Source organism: Pelobates fuscus, chromosome 7, assembly GCF_036172605.1.
Source record: "Pelobates fuscus isolate aPelFus1 chromosome 7, aPelFus1.pri, whole genome shotgun sequence".
Taxonomy (NCBI): domain Eukaryota; kingdom Metazoa; phylum Chordata; class Amphibia; order Anura; family Pelobatidae; genus Pelobates; species Pelobates fuscus.
In genome coordinates, this window is record NC_086323.1 from 49,162,566 (window position 1) to 49,175,274 (window position 12,709).

Below are 12,709 nucleotides of genomic sequence, written 5' to 3' on the forward strand. Positions count from 1 at the left end.
TGACTACTGCAAGGGGATTTTGCAATTTGCTTGTGAATTCAGTGTTAAATATGCCTAAAAGTGTAATTTGGTAGGTATTTACACATTTTTAGAGGCTTTATTCACTAAACATTACGTTTTGGTGAGCTGAAACTTGATTTGCAGAACGTTGGCTAAATGCAACCTTGCTGCCTTAGCCAGCACAGTTTTCAAAGATGGCTTAAAGGGAAACCATGCTCCTGTCGCTTTTGTCATACAATCTAAAACATTGCCGTTATGTAGATATCCTTAATGTCTGTCAAATGCTGATCATAGGAAAGCATTGGTTTTAATGCTTCTCTATGAGAAGCATTTGATTGGATGAGCACGGTGCTCTATGAGAAGTATTGGATTAGTCGAGAAGTCAAGAAAGTGACACCTGCGGGGCAACGCCACCTGGAGGTGGAGCAGGCAGTAGATGCTGGAAAAAGGTAAATAAAAACCTAAATCTAAATGGGAGGAGAACCCCATAGAGTTAGGAATACATGTTTGTATTCCTAATGCTATTGGGTTCTTTTAAGTTTTACAAGTCATTTATCAACTCACCACAAGCACTGTTCAACAAATAAACTCCTTACAGAAAAACTGACTCAAAAAATCAGTTTCTGGTACCAAGATTAATATATCAGACTTTCTAGAAACATACTTTCTAGAAACGTACATTTATTCACTAAACTTGGAATAGTTTGAAAATGAGCAATTCAAATCCACTGATCATTTTCAAACAATTTCTGGTATAGTCAATAATTTGACACACTATATTACTCATGAAGCTTTTTTTGGCAATTTTATAGAAGAGTTATGTTTTGTTCTGCATGACAATATGTGAGGATTGTTTTTGTGCTTTTTTTGAAATGTCATAGTCAAATATGTTTGAAGTGCTAGGCAGATGCTACTGTACACGCAAAAGATCTTAAAATGGGCAACTAAAACTATTAAAAAAGGAATAAAAGTCTCAATAACTCTACAGTGACTGTCAGGAGCAGCTTCTTTGTCATCAAATGTTTGTACTGGAAACCCACATTCAAATCACGACAAGTCAAAGTGGACGTGGAAAAAATGGTTGTCTTGGTTCCAAACAAAAACTCAATCCTTGATTTCATCAGTAGTATGGTCCACGGCAGGACATTGGCCACCGTTTAAGTCCTCTTTTTATCTCAGACGTACAAGCAAACATTAGTCAATGTTTTTTTGTTTTTTTTTGTTTGTTCTATACTGTTTCAATACTATACAGAAAATGACGGGACCTTCTCCAGCATTATTGACTTTGTCTGAGGGTTTGAAATCCAAAGGTCTTCTTCTTCATTTTTCCTCTTTTTCTTTTTGCCCGCTTTGAGCTGGACTGTTTTATTCTTTTTGGTCCGACAACAGCAGAAATGACAAGATACAGTGGCTAGAAGTAATAAAAGTAGCACTGGGAGAGTTAATATCACTGCCAGGCAGATAGTGTTATAAAGATTTTCTTCATGTTTTGCCTTGACCACGTCACCAATGGAGTTAAAGAAGGTGGTTATTTTTTCCATTCTGGGGTACGTGAATTATCTTTAGCACAACCACTTTGGAGGTGCTTGTCAACGCCTTTTCAGCAATACAGTGCATTGAAGAGTATTCATCACAATACAACCATCTCTGGAACACCGTACGGCTGGCTACCTTGGCAAATTGATGGTTTCTACCTGAAAAAATAAACGAGGATACAAATGTTATTTTAATTTTTACATTGGAGCGAGATATAAGATAGGCTGAAACACAGCCATGCTAGGCAGTCAAGTTCCATCTAAAGGACAGAAATACCCTGCAATGTTATCGTACTTGAGAGCATTTAATGATCAGCTTGTACTATGCATTCTGGGGACTTTCTATGGTGTTTCCTGAAATTGTGTTTCCACTAGAAAGTGCTCCCAACTAGACTTGGACTTTAGTCCATTTAGCAGTTTGTCTGAATAATGAACAACCACAATTTGCCAAATCTGGGCAAGGAGAGAGGGTAAAGCATCCACCTTAAATAGATGGTTTTAAGCTTGATTCTGAATGTACTTTGTAATCTGTAATCTGTATACCTTTTATCTTGACATTGGGTAAGTCACATAACTACGGCAGATTAACAACATGAACATTAACTTTTCACATGAGAAAAACATTTAAAGCTTATATTCCTTTTTAACATCTTTTCCCTGTATTTCCCAGTAGTAAGCAAGATTATCTCGTAAAGGAGAAGGTTGTCTAATGGCCAATTCATAACTTTTATTCTCCAAAGTAGAATTGAGAACTTCTTTAATTGATGGAATAACAGGTGACGTCCAGTGTCTGGGGATAACTGTAGTGGCAGCAACGAGATGTGACAATATTTCACGTTGTGTCGTATTTTTTTAAGTACTTGAGAAAAGAGAACATGTTTCTATATGAAAACAAAATGGTTAGCAGCATAACGAATACATTAGAAAAAAAATGGCAAAGAATGATATTAAATCACTACTCAATCTGTCTGACATGCTCTGCTCAAAATTCTAAATAACTTGTACAAAATGATTTTCAACATACGTCAACAAGTTATATTTTGAAGAATTATTGGGTAGTTTACAGTTAGGCAATATCATGATGGTACAGCCAGGGCCAGCATCAGGGGGTGACAACCATGATGGTTGTCACGGTCTCGGCGGTCCCAGGGGGCCCGAACTGCACTTCTAATGCTTTGCGTGTCCGGGCACCCGGCCCTTGAATGTGCATATATATATATATAGCGAGTACCGCTATATATATATATGCCTCTGCTGGCCATGCTGGCTTCACACTCACCTCCCACTCTTGCGAGCCGCGGCTGTAATGCGTTGACACGGGTTGCCATGACAATGTTCCACGGCATGCAATGCATGCTGGGCTTGCGACAGAAATAGAGCCTGGGGGGGGTAAAGAGAAAGTCTTCAGGGCCCCTCTGTTCTGGCCCAATTAGCTGAGCCACCAACTGAACCACCAGGGAATCCAGTGTCCCCTTTCTCTTGCTACAGGTAAGAGGCAGGGAGGGGGGGAAATAAATTTTTCGGGAAATTAATAAATTGATTATACTTTTTTTACATTTTTTAAAAAGTTAAAAAGAAAAAAAAATACCCACACTGCATTTGTCAAGCATAAAGACACACACACACACATTCACTATACGCACACTGCAACCACACCCACACCCACACCCACCCACCCACACACACACACACACCATCCACCACACAAACTGCATTCACTCCACAAACACACACAGAATCGACTACACAAATACACACAGCATCCACTACACAAACACACAAAATGCATCCACTACACAAAAACACACCACATTCACTATACACAAACACCATGCACCACACAAACTGAATGCACTCCAGAAACACACACATCATCCACTACACAAACATACAAACTGCATTCACTACACAAACACACACTGCATTCACTACACAAACACAAAAAATGCATTCACTACACAAGCACACATGCTGCATTCAACATACACACAGAATCCACTACACAAACACACAAACTGCATTCACTACACAAGCACACACACTGCATTCAACATACACACAACATCCACTACACAAACTGCATTCACTACATCTCTGCAGTCACTATACACGCCGCATCTAATACACATAAACACACTTAGCAGTAACTATGTACACTACATCTAATACACAAACACTCTGCATTCAATATACACACTACATCTAATACACAAACACTACATCCACAACACAAACATGCACTCTGCATTCACTATACACACAATGCATCCACTAAACAAACACACACTCTGCATTCACTATACACACACTACATCCTTACACTAACACACACTCTGCATTCACTATACACACACTACATCCTTACACTAACACACACTCTGCATTCACTATACACACACTACATCCTTACACTAACACACACTCTGCATTCACTATACACACTACATCTACTATACAAACATACACTCTATCCACTACACAAACACATTCTGCATCTAATACACACAAACATACAATATGCATCCACTATAAACACCACTTCCACACCACACACACCACATCCACTTTACTCAAGCACTTGGCATCCACTCCACACATTCTACATCTACTATACATACACCAAATTAAGTACACACACACACACACTTCATCCTTGTGGGTGACTTAAGGATGGTGCCTGTGGGGGGACTTGTGGGCGGACCATATAGACAGACTCAGGGGCGGGCCATGTGGGCAGGCTCAGAGGCGGACTCAGAGGTGGCAGCCCTGGGTACAGTATTTGTCTGACGTACGTCATTACATAGATGGTGAGCCTGACGTGGATTTGAGAACGGTCATTCATTCAGTGACTATAAAAGCAACTCAGGCTAATTTGTATCTTATGAATTCTTAGTGTTCTAAAGAGATGATATTGGATTGGCAAAGATTTGACTGCTTTGCACATCACATTGAGCACTAAAAGTGTGCTCACTTTAAAGGGACCTATTTGTTCTGGTGAGTATAGCATGTCTCTGCAGGAGACTCACCAGAGAAAACCAGAGAAAGGCAGTGTTTACATTACTGCCTAGTGAAATCTCAGTGGCAGTCACTCAGACTGCCACTCGAGGTGCTTCCTGGGTAAGTGCTGCACAATGTTAATAAGTGCTTCCTGGGGCAGTGCTGCACTGATGTTCAGCATCCTCAAAATCTGCATGGATGGGCTGAACTTTCTCCATAGAGATGCATTAAGTCAATGCATCTCTATGAGGATATGCTGATTGATGCAGAGCGGTGATTTGATGTGCATGCACGGTAGCCTCCCAATTATTTTCTATGGCAAAGCATTGAATTGGATGAGATCATCACGTTTATCAAGACAAATTCTTCCAGGAAGGTAAGCACTAAAGTCTCAACAACTAGATGTGCATAATGGTTGCAGTTAGAATGTTTGTGTAAATATATCAGAGTTTATACTTGGAAGAATTACAGGGTTAACCCATGTCTTCATCAGTTACTCTTCTTCCGTTACAAGTAAAACTGAAATGACTAACTCTGAGCAAACTATTGAAGGTGTTAGCAAGTCTAAGAAAAATATGCATGTTCTATGATTTATATAAAAAAAAGTGCCTGTGGCATGCCTGTCTTCTGAGACTCATGCAATCGTCAAGGTAGCCTTTTGTTAAATATATGTCTCACACGAACGTTTGAAAGAATTTCTGTGACACTGTTTTCTTTTTTTTTTTTTGTACATCAGTGAAATGTTTCGTAGAGCATATTCCTTAACTTTCCTTTAATTTGTCTTTTTTTTTTTTTTTTGCACCTCTAATAGTTTGGCTTTCATTTTGCAAATTGGCTGTCTCATGTTTTAGTGAATAGCTGTGAGACTGACTATCCACTGCTCCCACGGGCTGCCATCAGGGCATTAAATCCCATTCAATGATTAGGGACCCAGTTAAGCCATGGGGGCCTTTTAACACTATTACTATGCGCCAACAAATTCCGCAGCACTGTACTATGGTTGGGGAAAGTGGACAGCATGTACCAGGGCACTAGATTGGGCCCCTGCTATATCAGGACAAATTGGCTGTTACCTTCAGAGGCTGCCCTGGAGAAATTCAATTTTTATGTCAGTGTGTGTATCTGTATGTACATATCTGTGTGTATCACTGTGTGTGGCAGCGTGTATATATCTGTGTGTATGACAGTTTGAATTTGTGTGTTGCATCGTGTGTGCATCTATGTGTGTGACTGTAAATCTGCGTGCACACAGTTTTATTTTGTAAAGACATGTGGAGCAGATAAGGTGAGATATAAATTGAGGGGGTGTGTTAAACAATTGTGTGAGATGGCAGACAAATGTGGATGACAGCAAAGACACAAGTGGGGTGTTTGGGAAGGAGAGGTGTGAGGTGAAGCAGAAGCACAACTGAGTGAAGGGTGAGGGGGGCACAAGTGGGTCAGAAGGGTAACAAATGGTGTTAGAGAGTCACAAAAGGGGAGAAAATGGATGACAGAAAAAAGAGGGCGATAACAGGAAGACCCTTACACATTGGTGAAGACTGAGAGAGACAGAAACTCAGAAAGAGGTTGGAAAGTTAAAAAAACTAATAAACAAAAAACATTTGGAGCATAGAAAAAGACCTAATTCACATACACACTGACACATATATCAAATGCACCTTCATTCACATACACTCTGACACAGATTTTAGCTACACCACTCATTCACACATACACACACACCTACATTCACACACACTTACACTCTGCACACATACAAATACACTCCTACATTCATTAATTCACTGCTAAAACATTGCATTCACACATAGACAAATCATACAAATATATACCTGCATTCACACACAGTCTTCCCACACTAATACACACTGCCATTCATACACCAATACTCCCCTGTGTTCTCAAGAATACAAACATGCATTCACATTCAACATAAATACACCCTTACATTCACACAAACATTCCATACAAATACACTCCTGCTTTTACAAACATCTGCTCTACTCGTAGAACAATGCATTCACATATTTACACTACATGCAATCTAAACGTCTGCATTTTATATCTGGCACTACACAAATTATACTGTACACATCAACATTACATACACATACCTTACTACTTTGACACATACACAGATAATATTAAATTATCAAAGGCATACATAAAGGATTATTCATTTAAGTTAGAATTTCAAGCGTAATACCTGCATAATCGAAATTAACAACAAAATTGACTTGGATAATTTTTCTAATACAGCTATTTAGGCCTATATTTTAAAATTCGCTTTCAATTCTCAATTTAGAGAATAACCCTGACAGTGTTTTATGTGAAAATTATATTTAACAATTACTTAATACTTAATATTTGGTCTTCGAAGTTCCCAGGATCTAATTTTGCCCGGGGGCCCAGAAGGCTCTCTGTCCATCTCTGCTTCACAGTTTTTTTTAAATTTCCGTCGACTGGTGATACAACATAATACCAGCTCTTATTTCACAGTTCTCCGAAACATTCTCGATTTTAGCTTATGTCTGGTTGTGCACAAGTTTTTCAGGTCATGGTGACCCAAATATCATAGAATGACTGACTAGAACACACGATAGTCTCCGTTACAGGACTATATCTAGGTCACAAGCAGAAAAATACAAAATACTGTAACCGAAAATAGCAACAGCACTCTATGTCACAAGGACATCGACGTATGATAAAATAAGCTTAATCTGTGTCTTTGTCATTTTCTTTTGTACAGCTTTGTTTATATTTGTTGAAAGGGTGAGGCAGATTTTCTCAAATGCTGCATGACAACACAAGAGGTTATTTTCTTCTTCTAACTGCACTAAATGACTTTATCTTGTAAAAAGAAAAAAAGAATGTCATTTTGAATCATTTTTTGTCTTTTTTAAACTTTGTGCCAGGGTACACCGTAAAGAAATGGAGACAGTCTAGAACCGGAACTGAGGAGATAGCTGTAGGGCACAGCGTGGTATAAATGTAGAAAAATAGATCAGAAAAGTATTTCGAATATTCACTTCCTCCCTGCTAAGAGGTATCTTTTTAGATCTTACGTCTATGGTCTCGATGGGCAGTTTTCGAAAAAAAAAATGTTTTTGAAAATATTTTTAAATTGTAGCCTAAACAATAAAAACACATTTTTTGAAAATACATGGCATCGAGACACACAGTGACATTAAGTATAGACTGCAAATCAGAAAAACTGTAAACCATGGATTAGTTTTTCCTACTTTTTCTGCAGCGAAAGATGCTTATTGATCAACAGATTGATTGCATTTCAATCTGTCTCTCACTGCTATTTATATAATCAGGTCAGATTCTCCCAGAAAGCCATTAAGCAGAACAGATCACACACAGCAAGGGTTAAGTCTGCCCAGCCCACAGTGAGATTTCGATCACAGTCATGAGGATTTCCCAACCGATGACACGGTTGTGCGGTTGAACAGGGAGTAAGGATAAAGCCGAGAGCCTCTTGTAAATAAGAGAAAAATGAAACTATATTATCTGTACAGTCACTGTTACCATCTGAGGGAGAAGCCAAGTGTTCAGTCAACTGGTAAATAGGTTTAGCCTGATTCACAGCCACAGCCCAGCCCTGGAATGTAGTGTCAGACAGACGTTCTCTATCTGTATGGAGTGCTGGGAAACAACTATTTAATAAAATCTCTGTCCCTTTTCTCATATGCAGTTAACAAAACTGTTAAAGCCTTTGTGCCAGAGTTATGTCCAACACATTGCAATGTACTGCAATTGGCACAACTAAAGTTTAACCCTTTAAGGACACATGACTGCAATATTCCGTCATGATTCCCTTTTATTTCTGCAGTTGTGTCCTTAAGGGGTTAATAAAAACAAACGTTTGATCTTCCTGACTGCTTTTTGTTACTGGTGGTGTTAACCTACAGGAATTTAAGGTGATGGTTTAAAATGCTTAATCTGGTTCCGTCTAAGATAGACCGGCTTATTCACTAACGTGAGAATTGTCAGTATTCATAGTGAATTTCGAATTTCAGGCCAAAAGAGCGGAAATGGAAAACATTCTCTAAACTAGCTATGCTTTGAGTTCTGCTACGCTGGCTTTCAGTATGAAATACACTTTGAATTCACTCTGAATGCCTGGCAATTCTTACTTCAGTGAATAATCCAGATAGTGAAACTAAGTTTGTGGAACAAGGATACAGACTTCCTGTCTACAGAGAAAATCTATGAGTACAGCGGTGCAGAATTTTTAGCCTCCTTAGAAATAATAATAATAAGTACAATCAATGAGGAATTTGTGCACTTAATGTTGAAAGGTGGTAAACTGATAAAACATGCAAATGTTTATGTCAAATCTTTTTTATAAATCTTTAAAGAGCAAAGCTGGAAAATAGAATTGTATGTCATGGTATAGATACCAAACAGAAATTGACAAACAAACATGATGTCATTCTGCGACCTGATGTACCAGCCACATATGGTAAGAGAACATCTGGCCCATATACCGCAAGACAGGATCAGCACCCCCACCTGGACAATGCACACCTCCCAAGTGTTTCTCTTTGTGATGGACATTTACTATTTTGGGCCCAAATCCTCGACCCTTCCTTACTTTTGTAAATAACCCTGTTAGTGTCCGTCTCTACTAGCAGGTGAGTGTTTTTGTTTTGCATAAGTATGTAACAGAGCTTCATAACTAGCAAATTTAGATATGTTGATTTTTAGTCTACATTACATTTTATTTTAGATTACATGAAGCCTCATGGAAGTCACGTAATGGCCTGGCTCTGGCTGAATCCCCCCAGCCTTATCCGTAAAATGAAAGATGTCTTCTTGGACCTTTAGAAATTTTGGAAGGTATTACCATGCTTGGTATACTAATACAAGGCAGTCAGCACATCAAAAAAGGATTTTATGAGTGTGCTATATTAGGTGTGTATTTTTTTTACCATCATGAAACAAAGGGCAATAATTTGCCCATAGTAAATAACAATAAAGTAGGTTAAAGGAACACAATAGGGTCAGGAACACCAACATGGATTACTGACCATATAGTGTTAAAACAACTATCTAGCCCCCTTGGCCCTCTTTGCCGCCCTAAAGATAGTAAAATCTTACTTGTATTTAAGACTGAAGCTGCTGCCTCTACATGTGAACTTGCTCTGACCTCATCATAAGTGGTGGCCTGATCCAATCACAGTATCTCCCCATAGGATTGGCTGAGACTGACAAGGAGGCAGGTCAGGGGCAGAGCCAGCATGAATCAAACACAGCCCTGGCCAATCAGCATCTCCTCATAGAGATGAATTGAATCAATTAATCTCTATGAGGAAAGTTCAGTGTCTGCATGCAGAGGGAGGAGATACTGAATGTTTCGATGCATTTTAGGCACCCATGACCCAGGAATGATCTCTAACAGTCATCTGAGGAGTGGCCAGTGAAGTTATTACTAGGCTGTAATGTAAACACTGCATTTTTTCTGAAAAGACTGTGTTTACAGCAAAAAGCCTGAAGATAATGATTCTACTCACCAGAACAAATTCAATAAGCTGTAGTTGTTCTGGTGACTATAGTGTCCCTTTAATCCTGTTTACTTTAACCACAAAAAGTTTCATTGGGTAGGGATTTTTACATTTTCAGAAAGTGTTTCCATTTCATATTTGCTATTTATAATGCGTGGTCACAGTTATTGCTAATGATAAGGGTGATTAAACGTGAGATTTTGCCTTATATCTACAGATGTTTTTAGAATGTCCAACGGCCAGTCAGAAGCACTTTTGGGCAGGAATTTAGTCAGCGTGAGCATTGCCAAGGAGACAAGTGATAAACACATAAATACAGAACACATAAATCAAATAAAAAGTATTCACTATGTATTGAAAAATGATGTATTCAACCACTTTTCCACAAAATGCTCCTCATAAAATGATAGAACATGACAAGTAAATAAAAGGTAACTATGCAACCACACACAATACATATAAAAGTATTTTTTTTTGTGTATTAATACCACAAGTATATTACAGTGTAAAAAAATGAATGTAGTTCATGTATTTTATTTTTTAGTTATATTATATTTCATTTTTTTCCCTTTTTAACCAGTTCTTAGTGGTTTTGCTTTGCCTTTTTCAAATGGAGTTCAAATTGTTCCAGGCTGTAACAACCAGTGTTAATTTTGTTGACTAACAATTTTAGTCAGATTTTAGTCTACTAAAATTTTTGAGATTTAATCGACTAAAACTAGACTAAAACTAAAACAATTCAGATGACTAAATACAATAAAAACTAAAATGGCTTTTTAGTCAAAAGACTATGACTAAAGCTAAATTGAAATTGGCCGCCAAAATTTAAACTGGCGTGTGAGGGAGCCTCAAGGGGCTGGGGAAGAAGAAATAGGCTTTAACTAGACCCATCAGATTTTAGTTGTGTCAACTAAAATCTACTGGATTAGTGATGGCGCGAACATAAAATTTTCCGTTCACGAACGGCGAACGCAAACTTCCGCAAATGTTCGCGAACCGGGCGAACCGCCATAGATTTCAATAGGCAGGCGAATTTTAAAACCCACAGGGACTCTTTCTGGCCACAATAGTGATGGAAAAGTTGTTTCAAGGGGACTAACACCTGGACTGTGGCATGCCGGAGGGGGATCCATGGCAAAACTCCCATGGAAAATGACATAGTTGATGCAGAGTCTGGTTTTAATCCATAAAGGGCATAAATTACCTAACATTCCTAAATTGTTTGGAATAACGTGCTTTAAAACATCAGGTATGATGTTGTATCAATCAGGTAGTGTAAGGGTTACGCCCGCTTTACAGTGACAGACCAAACTCCCCGTTTAACGCACCGCAAACAACCGCAAACAGTCCATTTGCACAACCGCAAACTCCCCATTTGCACAAGGTTGGATACCAAGCTAGCCATGTCCCATTCCTTGTCCTCACTGATGACAACATCATCATCATCACACCGTACGTCCATGTGTGTAATGCTGCCTGACTGAGACATATCCCTGTTATCTACATCCTCTGGCAATAATGGTTGCGCATCACTCATTTCTTCCAACTGATGTGTAAATAACTCCTCTGACAGATCAAGTGAAGCTGCTGTGGTGCTAGTGTTGGTGGTGGCGGCAGGCGGGCGAGTGGTAACTTGAGAGGTGCCCGAAGCTAAGCTGGAGGAGGATGGTGCGTCAAGGTTCCGAGCAGAAGCTGTAGAAGATTGGGTGTCCTGTGTTAGCCAGTCAACTATGTCCTCAGAACTTTTCGAGTTCAGGGTACGTGGCCTCTGAACACTGGGCATTATTCTAGGGCCAAAGGGAATCACAGCACCATGACCACGGCGGCCCCTGCGGGGTGGCCTGCCTCTGCCTGTCATTTTTTTTTCGATTAGTAGTACTATGCATGCAAGCTACTGTGACAACAGATATGAGTGGCACTGTGCACTGGCAGAAGTTGGCAGAGTAGACGCTGTAGGCGTTTTTTTAAATGTACACTACGGTTACACCAGATATGAGTTGCACTGGTGTGACACTGTGCCCTGGCAGGCCCTGAAACGCACACGTGTGAAGGAAACTGACTGCTATTATATTACAGTCAAAAAAGTTTTTTTTCAAAAAAGCAGACTGATGTTCTAGCCCTAAAAAGGGCTTTTTGGGGTGCTGTCCTTACAGCAGAGATCAGATGAGTCCTTCAGGACTGTAGTGGACACTGAATACACTAGCCTAGCTATCGATTTCCCTATTAAATCAGCAGCAGCTACACTGTCCCTCCTCTCACTAAGAATGCAGCTTCCGGGGGAAAGACGTACTTCGTGTGAGCTCCCTCAATATCTCACTTTAAGCAGCTATCAACAAGCTAATTTCACCCCAGAGGGGGATGACCCAGCAATGTTGCTCCTACCTGACCGACCCGACATGCTTAATAGCGGTCAGCAACTCGACAGAGTCTTACTTACCTCCGCGTGGCAAGTGTGGCCTGGTGCTCACCGGACGGGAGAGGTGGCCGATCTCCCGATCCTGGGATGCCCAGGAGCAGCTACTTCCCGGCAGGAGCTCCGTTACCCCCCCTCGGACCAGTGGGGGTTATCCCGGTCCACCCCTGAGAGGCTGTCTGGAGCTAATGGACGCACAGAGCACAGGCGCCCAGGCTGACATACTCATCTGCGACTCTCCCAATATG

The 12,709-nt window shown here is 39.9% G+C and overlaps 1 protein-coding gene across 2 annotated transcripts in view; it reads right to left on the reverse strand.

The window, feature by feature from the left end:
* Positions 1-757: 757 nt before the first annotated feature.
* The window catches only part of KIAA0040 (KIAA0040 ortholog), a 106,347-nt gene continuing 94,395 nt past the window's right edge, over positions 758-12,709 (reverse strand). For both annotated transcript variants that reach the window (XM_063427277.1, XM_063427276.1), the window contains exon 2: positions 758-1,694. In XM_063427277.1, the coding sequence (XP_063283347.1) occupies positions 1,245-1,541 (297 nt within the window). In that variant the 5' untranslated portion in view covers positions 1,542-1,694 and the 3' untranslated portion in view covers positions 758-1,244. The remainder of the gene's footprint in view (positions 1,695-12,709) is intronic.